General features: G+C 48.4%; 1 protein-coding gene across 1 annotated transcript; it reads left to right on the top strand.

Moving 5' to 3' along the window:
- The first annotated feature begins 297 nt into the window (after positions 1–297).
- On the top strand, positions 298–17,601 carry LOC139373896 (paralemmin-1-like). Its single transcript, XM_071114991.1, has 6 exons — positions 298–803; positions 5,776–5,818; positions 13,156–13,236; positions 15,466–15,581; positions 15,808–15,866; positions 17,267–17,601. Exons 1-6 carry the CDS (start codon positions 742–744, stop codon positions 17,599–17,601), a joined length of 696 nt encoding a protein of 231 aa, XP_070971092.1. The 5' UTR covers positions 298–741.
- Positions 17,602–18,415: the final 814 nt, after the last annotated feature.

The raw sequence follows: 18,415 nt of genomic DNA, 5'->3' as shown, positions 1-18,415 counted from the left end.
TTCGGGACCTTTAATGTCTTTTAAACTCTGTTTCCTGACTGAATCAGCATTCAAATGTAATGAATTGTGTTTGTGGTAGAGCCTCATTGGCAGCTATTGTTATCATACTGTATGTCTGCATCAGACTGTCAGCTAGACCCAGAGCGCATTTAGAAACAGAGGCCTCAATATCATATCAGTCAACAACACACCCTGGGACTCTTTATCTCGGGAGGAAGGCGTATCCCACCTCTCTCTCTCTCTCTCTCTCTCGTCCTCTCTCACTCTTCCTCTCTCCCTCATCCTCTCTCCCTCCCTGTGTTTGGCGAGCTGGTGAGAGCACAAACCTTTCTGCAAAACAGGTCGCCTACAGGAGACAAGCATATCATCATTTTGAGGGAACCCGGAGAGCTTTCTTCTCTCCCAAACCCGCCAATTCACCCACGAACTCCTGTAATGTCGTGGATCGAAGATAAATAACCGACAGCTTGTTCTCTCTCTGTTGTAGTGTTGAGCGACACGAGCTACCCCGTCACACACGCATACACACACAGCTCGGGCGTTCCCGCGACTCCTCTGCGGCCAACGGAAGGGTGTCAGGAGAGAGGAGAGGGAGAACGGAGGAGGCGAAGGGGAGAGAGGATGGGAGGAAACCCGACTGTTTTGAAGCTATACGCCAGTAAACATAGACTATAAGCATACACAGTGAACGAAGAGGAAACCGTCGCAGTGCTATTTTATTTCAGTGTGGATGAAACTAGGATGAGAGAGACGCCAAAGGAGAGAGACGCCATCGGTGACAAGTTAAAGGACTCCGCTATTGGGTAAGTAGCCCGGCTGTCTGTCTGCTCGTTACACGCAGTGTCTACTCACGACTATACTTGGCCTGATTTCCGCGAATTGGTTGACTAGCCGTAGCGCTCCACTGCCTCAGCATCACGGAACAGCGATGAAGGATGGAGGTGAGGAGAGAAGGGGATGGAGCAGAGAGACAGATGCAGAATAGAAGGAAGACGAGATGAAGAGACAGTGTGTGTTTTCTAATGTAGGCATAATATAATTAATTATAAATGATACAAATCCCGTTAATGCATACATGGAAATGCATGACAATAATGTGAACAAAGCAATATGATAATAAATACTAGTCTTACGTAAATAAATAAACAATATACATTACAGCCATAGCCGGATTAAGAAATCATAGACCCCGGGGCACAGTTTTTTTTAGCCCCAACACACTTCCTGGAACACCATTATTTTCTGTAAACAAATCCAAATCCAAGTTGCAATTCAATGCGTGGTTTCCTGTTGAAGAAAAAGCCCCTTTATAATAAAGCCATAATAACATTTGTAATGTAGGCTACAGTTGAGCAGGGGCGTTTTTAGGATTTCCACACATGGGGAACACTTGTTTGCAGCGTCCGAATATTTGTTTTGCCTTTTAAAAACGCATTTCATACAATGCTACATACTTTACACGATAGAAGACATTAGCGGAATCGTTTCTAATACCACACAAATGACCGAAATCAGTGGCTACTCTGACACTAACAAACTGAGATCAATCTGGTCTGGAATTCAAACAAATATAGCCCAGGCTAATGAAGCGATACACATTGTACAATATTGGGAGGCAATATAGACTATATATACAAAAGTATGTTGACACCCCTTCAAATGAGTGGATTCAGCTATTCCAGCCACACCCGTTGCTGATAGGTGTATAAAATCTCCATAGACAAACATTGGCAGTAGAATGGCCTTACTGAAGAGCTCAGTGACTTTCAACATGCCACCGTCATAGGCCACCTTTCCAACAAGTCAGTTCGTCAAATTTCTGCCCTGCTAGAGCTGCTCCGGTCAACTGTACGTGCTGTTATTATGAAGTGGAAACGTCTAGGAGCAACAACGGCTCAGTCGCGAAGCGGTAGGCCAAACAAACTCACAGAACGGGACCACCGAGTGCTGAAGCGCTTAGCATGTACAAATCGTCTGTCCTCGGTTGCAACACTCACTACCGAGTTCCAAACTGCCTCTGGAAGGAATGTCAGCACAATAACTGTTGGTCGGGAGCTTCATGAAATGGGTTTCCATGGGTCTCCTGAGGGCCGCAGCGGTCTAAGGCACTGCATCACAGTGCTAGAGGCGTTACTACAGACCTGGGTTCATTCCCGGGCTGTGCCACAACCGGCCGTGGCCAGGAGTCCCAATTGGCCAATTGGCCAAGTGTCGTCCGGGTTAGATGAGGGTTTGGCCCAGCGTCGTCCGGGTTAGGCAAGGGTTTGGCCCAGTGTCGTCCAGGTTAGGCGAGGGTTTGGCCCAGTGTCGTCTGGGTTAGGCGAGGGTTTGGCCCAGTGTCATCCGGGTTAGGCGAGGGTTTGGCCCAGTGTCGTCCGGGTTAGGCGAGAGTTTGGCCCAGCGTCGTCCGGGTTAGGCGAGGGTTTGACCCAGCGTCGTCCGGGTTAGGCGAGGGTTTGGCCCAGTGTCGTCCGGGTTAGGTGAGGGTTTGGCCGGGGGGGCTTTACTTGGCTCATCACACCCTATTGACTGCTTGTTTGGCCGAGTGCCTGCAGGCTGACCCCAGTCACCAGTTGAACGGTTTCCTCCGACACATTGGTGTGGCTGGCTTCCGGGTTAAGCTGGCGAGTGTTAAGGAGCGCGGTTAGGCATGTCATGTTCCGGAGGACACATGATTCCACCGTTGCCTCTCCCGAGACAGCTGGGGAGTTACAGCGATGAGACAAGATCGAAAATACAAAATAAATGAAAATACAAAAAAATGGGTTTCCATGGCCGAGCAGCCACACACACACACACACACACACACACACACACAAGCCTAATGCTTCGATCACACTGACAGCATCATTGCATTTTGGTACACCGGAATTACATTCATTTCCAATGAAACGCTCCGCTTGCCTTGCAGCATTGCGTTGCAGAGGCAGTTGCAGTGCGTTCGGTGTGGTGAATACCTTGGATTTATTGAACGTATGCATCAAACTGTATGCGTAGATGGCTTGACTGAAATGGTAGCAGAAGGTGAATGTTGAACTTTTGTTGCACACATTTCCAGATGATGCTGCATACTATTTTGGGCAAGGACGCTGTCGGTGTATTCGAAGCGTAAGACCACCATGCGCAATGCCAAGCGTCGGCTGGGTGGTGTAAAGCTCGCTGCCATTGGACTCTGGAGCAGTGGAAACGCCTTCTCTGGAGTGATGAATCACGCTTCACCATCTGGAAGTCTGACGGACGAATCTGGGTTTGGCAGATGCCAGGAGAACGCTACCTGCCCCAATTCATAGTGCCTACTGTAAAGTTTGGTGGAGGAGGAATAATGGTCTGGGACTGTTTTTCATGGTTTGGGCTAGGTCCCCTTAGTACTGCACCTAGCTCTAACCTCAACTACATAAAACACCTTTAGGATGAATTGGAACATCGACTGCGAGCCAGACCTCACTAATGCTCTTGTGGCTGAATGGAAGCAAGTCCACACAGCAATGTTCCAAATAGTGGAAGCCTTCCCAGAAGAGTGGAGGCTGTTATAGCAGTAGGTAAGCCCCTCCATTAACCCGGCCCTGAGTACAGGGAGGACACTCAGGCAGTCTCCTCTCCTGCAGAAAATGTGAAAATAAACAGTATGCTTTGGCCCTGTATGTTGAAATAAACAATACAAATTAACAGTAAACATTACACTCACAGAAGTTCCAAAAGAATAAAGACATTTCAAATGTCATATTATGTACATATACAGTGTTGTAACGATTGTTGTATTTACGATGGTTGTATTTACAATGGTGTTTGTTCTTCACTTTTCTTGTGGCAACAGGTCACACATCTTGCTGCTGTGATGGCACACTGTGGTATTTCAACCAGTAGATATGAGAGTTTATCAAAATCAGGTTTGTTTTAGAATTCTTTGTGTATCTGTGTAATCTGAGGGAAATATGTTTCTCTAATATGGTCATACACTTGGTAGGAGGTTAGGAAGTGCAGCTCAGTTTTCACCTCATTTTGTGGGTCAGTGTGCACATAGCCTGTCTTCTCTGGAGAGCCAGGTCTGCCTATGGCGGCCTTTTTGCAGAATTCTGCGTGCAGTCTCAATTTGGTGTTTGTCCCATTTTGTGAATTCTTGGTTGGTGAGCGGACCCCAGACCTCACAACCATAAAGGGCAATGGGTTCTATACCTGATTCAATAATTTTTATTCAGATCCTAATTGGTATGTCGAATTTGATGTTCCTTTTGATGGCATAGAATGCCCTTCTTGCTTTGTCTCTCAGATCATTCACAGCTTTGTGGAAGTTACCTGCGGCACTGATGTTTAGGCTGAAGTATGTATAGTTTTTTGTTTGCCCTAGGGCTACGGTGTCTAGATGGATTTTGTATTTGTGGTCCTGGCGACTGGACCTTTTTTGGAACACCATTATTTTTGGTCTTACTGAGATTTGCTGTCAGGGCCCATATCTGGCTGAATCTGTCCTCCATAGTTGGGGACAGAAGCACCAGATCATCAGCAAACAGTAGACATTTGACTTCATATTCTAGTAGGGTGAGGCCGGGTGCTGCAGACTGTTCTAGTGCCCTCGCCAATTCGTTGATATATATGTTGAAGAGGGTGGGGCTTAAGCTCCAATTTGTATAGCAGACCCTCACGCCAAATTGAGTCAGTTTTTTTTTAAATCAACAAAGCATGAGAAGACTTTGTCTTTGTTTGGTTTATTCGTATGTCAATTAGGGTGTGCAGGGTGAATATGTTGTCTGTCGTACGGTAATTTTGTAAAAAGCCAATTTGACATTTGCTCAGTACATTGTTTTCACTGAGCAAATGTACGAGTCTGCTGTTAATTATAATGCAGAGGATTTTCCCAAGGTTGCTGTCCCACGGTAGTTATTGGGGTCAAATTTGTTTCCACTTTTGTGGATTGGGGTGATCAGTCCTTGGTTCCAAATATTGGGGAAGAGTAAAGAGTTTAGGTGAGTTTATGTATAGCCAATTGGAATTTGTTGTCTGTAAATCTTCTAATTTCAATGAGGATACCATCAACACCACAGGCGTTTTTGGGTTGGAGGGTTTGTATTTTGTCCTATAATTCATTCAATGTAATTAGAGAATCCAGTGGGTTCTGGTAGTCTTTAATAGTTGATTCTAAGATTTGTATTTGATCATGTATATGTTTTCGCTGTTAGTTTTTTGTTACAGGGCCTAAAATATTGGAGAAGTGGTTTATCCATACATCTCCATTATGGATAAATAACTCTTCATGTTGTTGTTTGTTTAGTGGTTTCCAATTTTCCCAGAAGTGGTCAGAGTCTATGGATTCTTCAATTACAGTGAGCTGCTTTCTGACGTGCTGTTCATTCTCTCTCTTTCTTTCACATGCTCACTCATGATCATCAGCAGTCCTGCAGAAGATATATAAAATCCAATGAACAGAGGGGTCCAGTATATTTTACTACCTGTTCTCCCTCAGGCTACAATTACGCACAAACACACACACACACACACACACACACACACACACACACACACACACACACACACACACACACACACACACACACACACACACACACACACACACACACACACACACACACACACACACACACATATCAGACCATCCACATCAACCACATCCAGGACCAGAGCAGCTCTACACTATCTTCCCAAGTCTTCCCAATGAGACAGAGCGGTATTCCCTGCCAGAGCTCTGGAATCTATTAAAGCAGGAATGTTGACATCACTCTGTTATTCTTCTATCTCACTAACTTTATTTCTCTCTCTCAGGATGGCTGAGGTTTCGCAGCAGGAGAGAATTCAGGCCATCACTGTAAGTGACACACACACACACGCACGAATGCACGCACACACACACACCCACACACACACACACACACACACACACACACACACACCACACACACACACACACACACACACACACACACACACACACACACACACACACACACACACACACACACACACACACACACACACACACACACCCACACACACACACACACCATGCATGTTTTCATACAACCATTAATAATGATAGACTCCTGTTAGACCAGCCTGATCAACAGAAATAGACTTCAATTTCAGACGTTTGAAAAGTTCCTGAGAACGTTGCACTCACCAAAGAAAAGCAATTGCCCAGCACTGGGTGCAAATTTATGAGTTGCTGAATTAACCCTGCAACCATGCCAAATTAACCCTGCAACCGTGCCGAATTAACCCTGTAACCATGCCGAATTAACCCTGTAACCATGCCAAATTAACCCTGCAACCATGCCAAATTAACCCTGCAACCGTGCCGAATTAACCCTGCACCCATGCCGAATTAACCCTGTAACCATGCCGAATTAACCCTGTAACCATGCCAAATTAACCCTGCAACCATGCTGAATTAACCCTGTATCCATGCCAAATGAACCATGCCGAATTAACCCTGCAAATTAACACCGCAACCGTGCCGAATTAACCCTGCAACCATGCCGAATTAACCCTGTATCCATGCCAAATGAACCATGCCGAATTAACCCTGCAACCATGCCGAATTAACCATGCAAATTAATACCGCAACCGTGCCGAATTAACCCTGCAACCATGCCGAATTAACCATGTCGAATTAACCCTGCAACCATGCCGAATTAACCATGCAAATTAACACCGCAACCGTGCCGAATTAACCCTGCAACCATGCTGAATTAAACCTGTATCCATGCCAAATGAACCATGCCGAATTAACCCTGCAACCATGCCGAATTAACCATGCAAATTAACACCGCAACCGTGCCGAATTAACCCTGTAACCATGCCGAAATATCCCTGTAACCATGCCAAATTAACCCTGTAACCATGCCAAATTAACCCTGCTACCATGCCGAATTAACCCTGCAACAATGCCCGAATTAACCCTGTAACCATGCCGAATTAACCCTGTAACCATGCCGAATTAACCCAGTAACCATGCCGAATTAACCCTGTAACCATGCCGAATTATCCCTGTAACCATGCCGAATTAACCCTGCTACCATGCCGAATTAAACCTGTAACCGTGCCGGATTAACCCTGTAACCATGCCGAATTAACCCTGTAACTGTGCCGAATTAACCCTGCAACCATGCCGAATTAACCCTGCAACCGTGCCGAATTAACCCTGTAACCATGCCGAATTAACCCTGTAACTGTGCCGAATTAACCCTGTAACCATGCCAAATTAACCCTGCAACCGTGCCGAATTAACCCTGCACCCATGCCGAATTAACCCTGTAACCATGCCGAATTAACCCTGTAACCATGCCGAATTAACCCTGTAACCATGCCAAATTAACCCTGCAACCATGCTGAATTAACCCTGTATCCATGCCAAATGAACCATGCCGAATTAACCCTGCAACCATGCCAAATTAACCATACAAATTAACACCGCAACCGTGCCGAATTAACCCTGCAACCATGCCGAAATATCCCTGTAACCATGCCAAATTAACCCTGCTACCATGCCGAATTAACCCTGCAACAATGCCCGAATTAACCCTGTAACCATGCCGAATTAACCCAGTAACCATGCCGAATTAACCCTGTAACCATGCCGAATTATCCCTGTAACCATGCCGAATTAACCCTGCTACCATGCCGAATTAACCCTGTAACCGTGCCGGATTAACCCTGTAACCATGCCGAATTAACCCTGTAACTGTGCCGAATTAACCCTGCAACCATGCCGAATTAACCCTGCAACCGTGCCGAATTAACCCTGTAACCATGCCGAATTAACCCTGTAACTGTGCCGAATTAACCCTGTAACCATGCCAAATTAACCCTGCAACCGTGCCGAATTAACCCTGCACCCATGCCGAATTAACCCTGTAACCATGCCGAATTAACCCTGTAACCATGCCAAATTAACCCTGCAACCATGCTGAATTAACCCTGTATCCATGCCAAATGAACCATGCCGAATTAACCCTGCAACCATGCCAAATTAACCATACAAATTAACACCGCAACCGTGCCGAATTAACCCTGTAACCATGCCGAATTAACCCTGTAACCATGCCAAATTAACCCTGCAACCATGCTGAATTAACCCTGTATCCATGCCAAATGAACCATGCCGAATTAACCCTGCAACCATGCCAAATTAACCATACAAATTAACACCGCAACCGTGCCGAATTAACCCTGCAACCATGCCGAAATATCCCTGTAACCATGCCAAATTAACCCTGCTACCATGCCGAATTAACCCTGCAACAATGCCCGAATTAACCCTGTAACCATGCCGAATTAACCCAGTAACCATGCCGAATTAACCCTGTAACCATGCCGAATTATCCCTGTAACCATGCCGAATTAACCCTGCTACCATGCCGAATTAACCCTGTAACCGTGCCGGATTAACCCTGTAACCATGCCGAATTAACCCTGTAACTGTGCCGAATTAACCCTGCAACCATGCCGAATTAACCCTGCAACCGTGCCGAATTAACCCTGTAACCATGCCGAATTAACCCTGTAACTGTGCCGAATTAACCCTGTAACCATGCCAAATTAACCCTGCAACCGTGCCGAATTAACCCTGCACCCATGCCGAATTAACCCTGTAACCATGCCGAATTAACCCTGTAACCATGCCAAATTAACCCTGCAACCATGCTGAATTAACCCTGTATCCATGCCAAATGAACCATGCCGAATTAACCCTGCAACCATGCCAAATTAACCATACAAATTAACACCGCAACCGTGCCGAATTAACCCTGCAACCATGCCGAATTAACCCTGTATTCATGCCAAATGAACCATGCCGAATTAACCCTGCAACCATGCCGAATTAACCATGCAAATTAACACCGCAACCGTGCCGAATTAACCCTGCAACCATGCCGAATTAACCCTGTAACCATGCCGAATTAACCATGCAACCATGCCAAATTAACCCTGCAACCGTGCCGAATTAACCCTGCAACCATGCCGAATTAACCCTGTAACCATGCCGAATTAACCCTGCAACCGTGCCGAGTTAACCCTGCACCCATGCCAAATTAACCCTGTAACCATGCCGAATTAACCCTGTAACCATGCCGAATTAACCCTGTAACTGTGCCGAATTAACCCTGCAACCATGCTGAATTAACCCTGTATCCATGCCAAATGAACCATGCCGAATTAACCCTGCAACCATGCCGAATTAACCATGCAAATTAACACCGCAACCGTGCCGAATTAATCCTACAACCATGCCAAATTAACCCTGTATCCATGCCAAATGAACCATGCCGAATTAGCCCTGCAACCATGCCGAATTAACCATGCAAATTAACACCGCAACCGTGCCGAATTAACCCTGCAACCATGCCGAATTAACCCTGTAACCATGCCGAATTAACCATGCAACCATGCCGAATTAACCATGCAAATTAACACCGCAACCGTGCCGAATTAACCCTGCAACCATGCCGAATTAACCCTGTAACCATGCCGAATTAACCATGCCGAATTAACACTGTAACCATGCCGAATTAACCATGCCGAATTAACCCTGTAACCATGCCGAATTATCCCTGTAACCATGCCGAATTAACCCTGCTACCATGCCGAATTAAACCTGTAACCGTGCCGAATTAACCCTGTAACCATGCCGAATTAACCCTGCAACCATGCCGAATTAACCCTGTAACCATGCCGAATTAACCATGCCAAATTAACCCTGTAACCATGCCGAATTAACCCTGTAACCATGCCGAATTAACCCTGCAACCATGCCGAATTAACCCTGCAACCATGCCGAATTAACCCTGCAACCATGCCGAATTTACCCTGCAACCATGCCGAATTCACCCTGTAACCATGCCAAATTAACCCTGTAACCATGCCGAATTAACCCTGTAACCATGCCAAATTAACCCTGTAACCATGCCAAATTAACCCTGTAACCATGCCAAATTAACCCTGCAACCATGCCAAATTAACCCTGTAACCATGCCGAATTAATGCATCAAAAATAGAAGTTGATCCATAATACTGTACGTCGATGTTCGAACGGAAAATATGAGATCTTGTGTTAGATCAGGGTTTCCCAAACTGGGTCCCGGGGAACCGCCTGGGTGCATGTTTTGATTCAAATAATCTAGGCTTGATGATGAGTTGGTTATTTGAATCACCTATGTAGTGCTAGGGCTAAAAACCAAGACATGCACCCAGGGAGAGGCCCCAGGACCCAGTTTGGGAAACCCTGTGTTAGACAACCAACCATTTGTATGTTAGATCAATATTTGACCTGTTCTACCATCCTGCAACACCCTGTTACTGTCAACCTTCCTGCCACTCATTGCTTTTTACCCCTCCTCCCCCTCACTCACTCACTCACTCACTCACTCACTCACTCACTCACTCACTCACTCACTCACACACACACACACACACACACACACACACACAGACCTATTCGCCCTTTTAGCCCTTTCAGCCCCTATCCCTCCAGACCCCCTATCCATCCAGACCCCCTATCCCTCCAGGCCCCCTATCCCTCCAGACCCCCTATCCCTCCAGACCCACTATCCCTCCAGACCCCCTATCCCTCCAGGCCCCCTATCCATCCAGACCCCCTATCCCTCCAGACCCACTATCCCTCCAGACCCCCTATCCCTCCAGACCCCCTATCCCTCCAGACCCACTATCCCTCCAGACCCCCTATCCCCCCAGACCCCCTATCCCTCCAGACCCCCTATCCCTCCAGACCCCCTATCCCTCAAGACCCCCTATCCCTCAAGACCCACTATCCCTCCAGACCCACTATCCCTCCAGACCCCCTATCCCTCAAGACCCACAATCCCTCAAGACCCACTATCCCTCCAGACCCACTATACCTCCAGACCCCCTATCCCTCAAGACCCACTATCCCTCAAGACCCACTATCCCTCCAGACCCCCTATCTCTCAAGACCCCCTATCCCTCAAGACCAACTATCCCTCAAGACCCCCTATCCCTCAAGACCCACTATCCCTCCAGACCCCCTATCCCTCAAGACCCACTATCCCTCCAGACCCACTATCCCTCCAGACCCCCTATCCCTCAAGACCCACTATCCCTCAAGACCCACTATCCCTCAAGACCCACTATCCCTCCAGACCCCCTATCCCTCCAGACCCCCTATCCCTCAAGACCCACTATCCCTCCAGACCCCCTATCCCTCCAGACCCCCTATCCCTCCAGACTCCCTATCCCTCAAGATCCACTATCTCTCCAGACCCCCTATCCCTCCAGATCTCCTATCCCTCCAGACCCCCTATCCCTCCAGACCTCCTATCCTCCAGACATCCTATCCCTCAAGACCCCCTATCCCTCCAGACCCCCTATCCCTCCAGACCTCCTATCCCTCCAGACCTCCTATCCATCCAGACCTCCTATCCCTCAAGACCCCCTATCCCTCCAGACTCCCTATCCCTCCAGACCCACTATCTCTCCAGACCCCCTATCCATCCAGATCTCCTATCCCTCCAGACCCCCTATCCCTCAAAACCCTCTATCCCTCCAGACCTCCTATCCCTCAAGACCTACTATTCCTACAGACCCACTATCCCTCCAGACCACCTATCCCTCCAGACCCACTATCCCCCAGACCTCCTATCCATCCAGACCTCCTATCCCTCCAGACCCCCTATCCCTCCAGACCTCCTATCCATCCAGACCTCCTATCCCTCCAGACCCCCTATCCCTCCAGACCTCCTAGCCCTCCAGACCTCCTATCCCTCCAGACCTCCTATCCCGTCTATCCCTCCAGACCCCCTATCCCTCCAGACCCCCTATCCCTCCAGACCTCCTATCCCTCAAGAACCCCTATCCCGCCAGACCTCCTATCCCTCCAGACCTATTCCTCCAGACCTCCTATCCCTCCTATCGCTCCAGACCCAACTATCCCTCCAGACCTCCTTTCCCTCCAGACCTCCAGACCCCCTATCCCTCCAGACCTCCTATCCCTCCAAACCTCCTATCCTTCCAGACCTCCTTTCCCTCCATACCTCCAGACCTCCTATCCCTCCAGACCTCCTATCCCTCCAGACCTCCTATCCCTCCAGACCTCCTATCCCTCCAGACCCCCTATCCCTCCAGACCCCCCTATCCCTCCAGACCTCCTATCCCTCCAGACCTCCTATCCCTCCAGACCACCTATCCCTCCAGACCTCCTATCCCTCCAGACCCCCTATCCCTCCAGACCTCCTTTCCCTCCAGACCCCCTATCCCTCCAGACCTCCTATCCCTCCAGACCTCCTATCCCTCCAGACCTCCTATCCCTCCAGACCCCCTATCCCTCCAGACCTCCTTTCCCTCCAGACCTCCAAACCCCCTATCCCTCCAGACCTCCTATCCCTCCAAACATCCTATCCTTCCAGACCTCCTTTCCCTCCAGACCTCCAGACCCCCTATCCCTCCAGACCTCCTATCCCTCCAGACACCCTATCCCTCCAGACTTCCTATCCCCCAGACCCCCTATCCATCCAGACCCCCTATCCCTCCAGACCTCCTATCCCTCCAGACCCCCTATCCCTCCAGACCTCCTATCCCTCCAGACCTCCTATCCCTCCAGACCCCCTATCCCTCCAGACCTCCTATCCCTCCAGACCCCTATCCCTCCAGACCTCCTATCCCTCCAGACCTCCTATCCCTCCAGACCTCCTATCCCTCCTATCCCTCCAGACCCCCTATCCCTCCAGACCCCCTATCCCTCCAGACCCCCTATCCCTCCAGACCTCCTATCCCTCCAGACCCCCTATCCCTCCAGACCTATCCCTCCAGACCTCCTATCCCTCTATCCCTCCAGACCCCCTATCCCTCCAGACCTCCTATCCTTCCAGACCCCCTATCCCTCCAGACCTCCTATCCCTCCAGACCTCCTGTCCCTCCAGACCTCCTATCCCTCCAGACCTCCTATCCCTCTATCTCTCCAGACACGCTATCCCTCCAGACCTCCTAACCACATAGAGCCTGTAGATGAATGTCTGTAGCTGAAAATCCAGAAGCATTAGGCTAATGCTAGAAGCAGTAATGGACTCATATCCGGCATGAACATGCAGACACAGCACACATCACATTGGTTAAAATGTTTAACATGGCCACTTACTCTGTGTGTGTGTGTGTATGTGTGTATCTTTACAGGAGAAGAGGAAGAGGCAGACAGAGATCGAGAACAAGAGGAGACAGCTGGAAGATGACAGAAGACAGCTTCAACACCTAAAGGTACACACACACACACGCACACGTACACACACACGCACACTCACACACACAAGCACACGCACACAAGCCTTTGTGTCTCTGTTTAGTACCAGATAGAAACACACTTGGCTGTCACAGACTGTTAACACAAGCTAGGAGATAAAGCCTGCTTCGATGCACACTACATAGCCTCCCTGTTATCTCCCCTCTAGCTGACTTGACCAAAGCTAAAATAGCCATTTGATAACCCTTCACACACTGACTGAAGCACCAGCCTCTGATAAAGTAGTGTGTGTTAGAACACCACCAATGACCTTGTGTGCTCCCATTCCTGTCTTCTCTGTGTGTGGCTAAAACGGGGTACAGAATGTGTGTGAGAGTGGTTTCCTGCTCAGAGGGAGTGGGTCACAAATCTGTTTCCTCTGACCAACCCTCTATGGATTGTCTCTAGACACACACACGTACACACACCGTCACACACACACACACACACAATGAGTTCTACAGCGGCTGTTTCTAATTAGGTGTCTTTTGTGATGATGTAATGCAGCCTGGAGATTTTGTGATGTAACCATGGAGACGTGCACACGTATGGTAGAGAAGTAAAAGTTTGAGAGTAGAGTAAGGTCTGTGTGTGTGTGTATGAGTGTGTGTGTTCCTTCCATTGTCAGTAGTGTAAGTAGTTTTTACACCAGAACAATGAACAGCGTGCTGAGCTGGGGAGGGGTGTGTATATCCAATTATGGCGGTGGGGGGAAGGGGAGACACTGCTGATAGCTGCTTTACTGGGGAAAAATGTACTTACTAGGTCTGATGTGTGGTTGTCCCACCTAGCTATCTTAAGATGAATGCACTAACTGTTGCTCTGGATAAGAGAGTCTGCTAAATGACTCAATTGTAAATGTAAAATGGAGGGAGAGAGAGAAATATTGAAGAGAGAGAGAGGATTGTTATGCAGCAGTATGGGAAACGTATATACATATTTGCTTAATGGAGAGAGAGAGAGATAGAAAAAGAGCGTGATGGATGAGAGACAGTTAAGTAGAGAGAGAGAGAGAGAGAGAGAGAGAGAGAGAGAGAGAGAGAGAAAGAGAGCGTGATGGATGAGAGACAGTGAAGTAGAGAGAGAGAGAAGGGGGGAGAGGGGGGGGTGGATGGATGAGGAAAAGGGGAGTGTTGTTTGTATATTCTTCTTCATCATATGGTTGGAATGCACATAAAACTGACAGAAGAATGCTGGGGAGAGAAGGCCTACTCCTTTTTCCTGGAGCTGGTCTAGCTGACAGAAGAATGCTGGGGAGAGAAGGACTACTCCTTTTTCCTGGAGCTGGTCTAGCTGACAGAAGAATGCTGGGGAGAGAAGGCCTACTCCTTTTTCCTGGAGCTGGTCTAGTTGACAGAAGAATGCTGGAGAGAGAACGCCTACTCCTTTTCCTGGAGCTGGTCTAGCTGACAGAAGAATGCTGGGGAGAGAATGCCTACTCCTTTTCCTGGAGCTGGTCTAGCTGACAGAAGAATGCTGGGGAGAGAAGGCCTACTCCTTTTTCCTGGAGCTGGTCTAGTTGACAGAAGAATGCTGGAGAGAGAACGCCTACTCCTTTTCCTGGAGCTGGTCTAGCTGACAGAAGAATGCTGGGGAGAGAAGGCCTACTCCTTTTTCCTGGAGCTGGTCTAGCTGACAGAAGAATGCTGGGGAGAGAAGGCCTACTCCTTTTTCCTGGAGCTGGTCTAGCTGACAGAAGAATGCTGGGGAGAGAAGGCCTACTCCTTTTTCCTGGAGCTGGTCTAGCTGACAGAAGAATGCTGGGGAGAGAAGGCCTACTCCTTTTCCTGGAGCTGGTCTACGTAGCTGACAGTATCGCTGCCTGAAATATACACTTAGATAAAATGGTTCAGAATCCTTTTTGGTTCCAGGTAGAACTATTTTGGGTTCCATGTAGAATCCTCTGTGGAAAGTGTTCTACATGGTACCGAAAGGGTTCTACCTATAACCAAAAAGGGTTCTTCAAAGTGTTCTCCTATGGGGACAGCCGAAGAACCCTCATTGGTTCTAGATGGCACCTTATTTTTCTAAGAGTGTACATACCCTAAATACCTTCCTCTGTGAGCATGGGATTGAACCTCTATTTCCTACTGTCTCTCTACCCTCTCTCTATGCCCTTGCTCATTTTATTCTACCTGTGTGTGTGTGTGTGTGTGTGTGTGTGTGTGTGTGTGTGTGTGTGTGTGTGTGTGTGTGTGTGTGTGTAGTCGAAGGCTCTGAGAGAGCGCTGGTTGTTGGATGGGGCTCCAGAGGAAGATGAGACTCAGAGACGTATTCAGGAGGACGAAGAGAGGACTAAGGCACTAGAGAAGAGCATCCTCTGGTTAGTACACACACATACATACACACACATACACGCACACACACACACACACACACACACACACACACACACACACACACACACACACACACACACACACACACACACACACACACACACACACGCCGGTCGTTGTTGTGGATAAAACAAAGTAACTCTTTACTTTCTCTTTAATACTCTTTCTCCACACTCCATTCATTAATTAATGTGTGTGTGTCTGTGTCAGCCTGGAACAGGAGATAGAGGAGCTGGAGAATCCGGTCGTGACCAAAGAGAACAGAGGAGGTCAGTTCTACTGTTAATAAACAGTTAACATTCTGATCATTATTTTGGTATTGGTATTGCATTGTTTCCATTTGTTGAAATTACCAAAAATGTACCAACATTTACTGATTATATGATGCAAACTATTTTTATATGACGGGACTTTATTCACATAAAAACAGTTGGATGGAAACCTGGCTAGATTTTTGTTCATGTAGAGCCTAACCAGCTCCTCCCTCTCACTCTCCTCTTTCTCTCAACCTCTCTATTTCCCCCTCTCTCATCTCCCTTCTCTCCCACTCTCTATTTCCCCCTCGCTCCTCTCCCTTCTCTCCCCCTCTCTATTTCCCCCCTCTCTCCTCTCCCTTCTCTCCCCCTCTCTATTTCCCCCTCTCTCCTCTCCCTTCTCTCTATTTCCCCCCTCTCCTCTCCTCTTTCTCTCCCCTCTCTATTTCCCCCTCTCTCATCTCCCTTCTCTCCCACTCTCTATTTCCCCCCTCTCCTCTCCTCTTTCTCTCCCCTCTCTATTTCCCCCCTCTCTCCTCTCCCCCTCTCTATTTCCCCCCTCTCTCCTCTCCCTTCTCTCCCCCTCTCTATTTCCCCCCTATCTCCTCTCCTCTTTCTCTCCCCCTCTCTATTTTCCCCCTCTCTCCTCTCCTTTCTCTCCCCCTCTCTATTTCCCCCCTCTCTCCTCTCCCTTCTCTCCCCTCTCTATTTCCCCCCTCTCTCCTCTCCCTTCTCTCCCCCTCTCTATTTTCCCCCTCTCTCCTCTCCCCCTCTCTATTTCCCCCCTCTCTCCTCTCCCTTCTCTCCCCCTCTCTATTTCCCCCCTATCTCCTCTCCTCTTTCTCTCCCCCTCTCTATTTTCCCCCTCTCTCCTCTCCTTTCTCTCCCCCTCTCTATTTCCCCCCTCTCTCCTCTCCCTTCTCTCCCCTCTCTATTTCCCCCCTCTCTCCTCTCCCTTCTCTCCCCTCTCTATTTCCCCCCTCTCTCCTCTCCCTTCTCTCCCCCTCTCTATTTCCCCCCTCTCTCCTCTCCCTTCTCTCCCCCTCTCTATTTCCCCCCTGTCTCCTCTCCCTTCTCTCCCCCTCTCTATTTCCCCCCTCTCCTCTCCTCTTTCTCTCCCCCTCTCTTTTTCCCCCCTCTCTCCTCTCCTCTTTCTCTCCCCCTCTCTATTTCCCTCCTCTCTCCTCTCCTCTTTCTCTCCCCTCTCTATTTCCCCCCTCTCCTCTCCTCTTTCTCTCCCCCTCTCTATTTCTCCGCTCTCCTCTCCTCTTTCTCTCCCCCTCTCTATTTCCCCCCTCTCTCCTCTCCCTTCTCTCTCCCCCTCTCTATTTCCCCCCTCTCCTCTCCTCTTTCTCTCCCCCTCTCTTTTCCCCCCTCTCTCCTCTCCTCTTTCTCTCCCCCTCTCCCCCTAACAGGAGTAGAAGCCAAGCTGTTGGGTCCCAGTCCAGACCAGGCCAGCGCTGAGAACCCTGTTACCCTGGTCTTCATGGGCTATACAGCTCTGGAGGGTGAGACAGCAGGGGAGGTGGGGGAGGCAGGGGGGACAGAGGGTGGAGACGGCTCAGTCAAGGCGGAGTTTGTGATGCTACCAGACGGGGAGGTGAAGGGGGTAAGAGAGGGGGAGACAGAGACCCAGGCAGCAGCCAATGGGAGTACGGGTGAGAAGGGGGAGGCAGGGGGGGGAAATGGGGGAGGAGGGGAGGAGGGGGAGGAGAAGAAACAGAGTTGCAAGTGTTGCACAGTCATGTGAGTGTTTGTGTGTGTGTGTGTGTGTGTGTGTGTGTGTGTGTGTGTGTGTGTGTGTGTGTGTGTGTGTGTGTGAGTGTGTGTGAGAGTTTTTGTGTGTGTGTGTGTGTGAGTGTGTCAGAGGAAGAGAGACTTGAGTGCGTACGTGTGTATGCGTGTCTGATCACACACTTATCAGGACTACAAAACCAAACAGTCCGACTCCTCCTGCCAAGCAGCAAAAACTACAGCCAACACCAACCATATACAGCCAACAGACACTGGAGAATCAGTACTACTTTGTATTACTGTAGTAGTACTACAACAACAACCTACAGCCAGGACAATATACACTAGACTATGTACTACTCTAGTACTACAATAACAATCTACAGCCAGGACAATATACACTAGACTATGTACTACTCTAGTACTACAATAACAACCTACAGCCAGGACAATATACACTAGACTATGTACTACTCTAGTACTACAATAACAACCTACAGCCAGGACAATATACACTAGACTATATACTACTCTAGTACTACAATAACAACCTACAGCCAGGACAATATACACTAGACTATGTACTACTCTAGTACTACAATAACAACCTACAGCCAGGACAATATACACTAGACTATGTACTACTCTAGTACTACAATAACAACCTACAGCCAGGACAATATACACTAGACTATGTACTACTCTAGTACTACAATAACAACCTACAGCCAGGACAATATACACTAGACTATGTACTACTCTAGTACTACAATAACAACCTACAGCCAGGACAATATACACTAGACTATGTACTACTCTAGTACTACAAT

This window comes from Oncorhynchus clarkii, chromosome 18 (genome assembly GCF_045791955.1).
Source record: "Oncorhynchus clarkii lewisi isolate Uvic-CL-2024 chromosome 18, UVic_Ocla_1.0, whole genome shotgun sequence".
Classification (NCBI taxonomy): domain Eukaryota; kingdom Metazoa; phylum Chordata; class Actinopteri; order Salmoniformes; family Salmonidae; genus Oncorhynchus; species Oncorhynchus clarkii.
The sequence above is the reverse complement of the archived record's forward strand: the minus strand, read 5'-3'. Positions and strand labels throughout refer to the sequence as shown.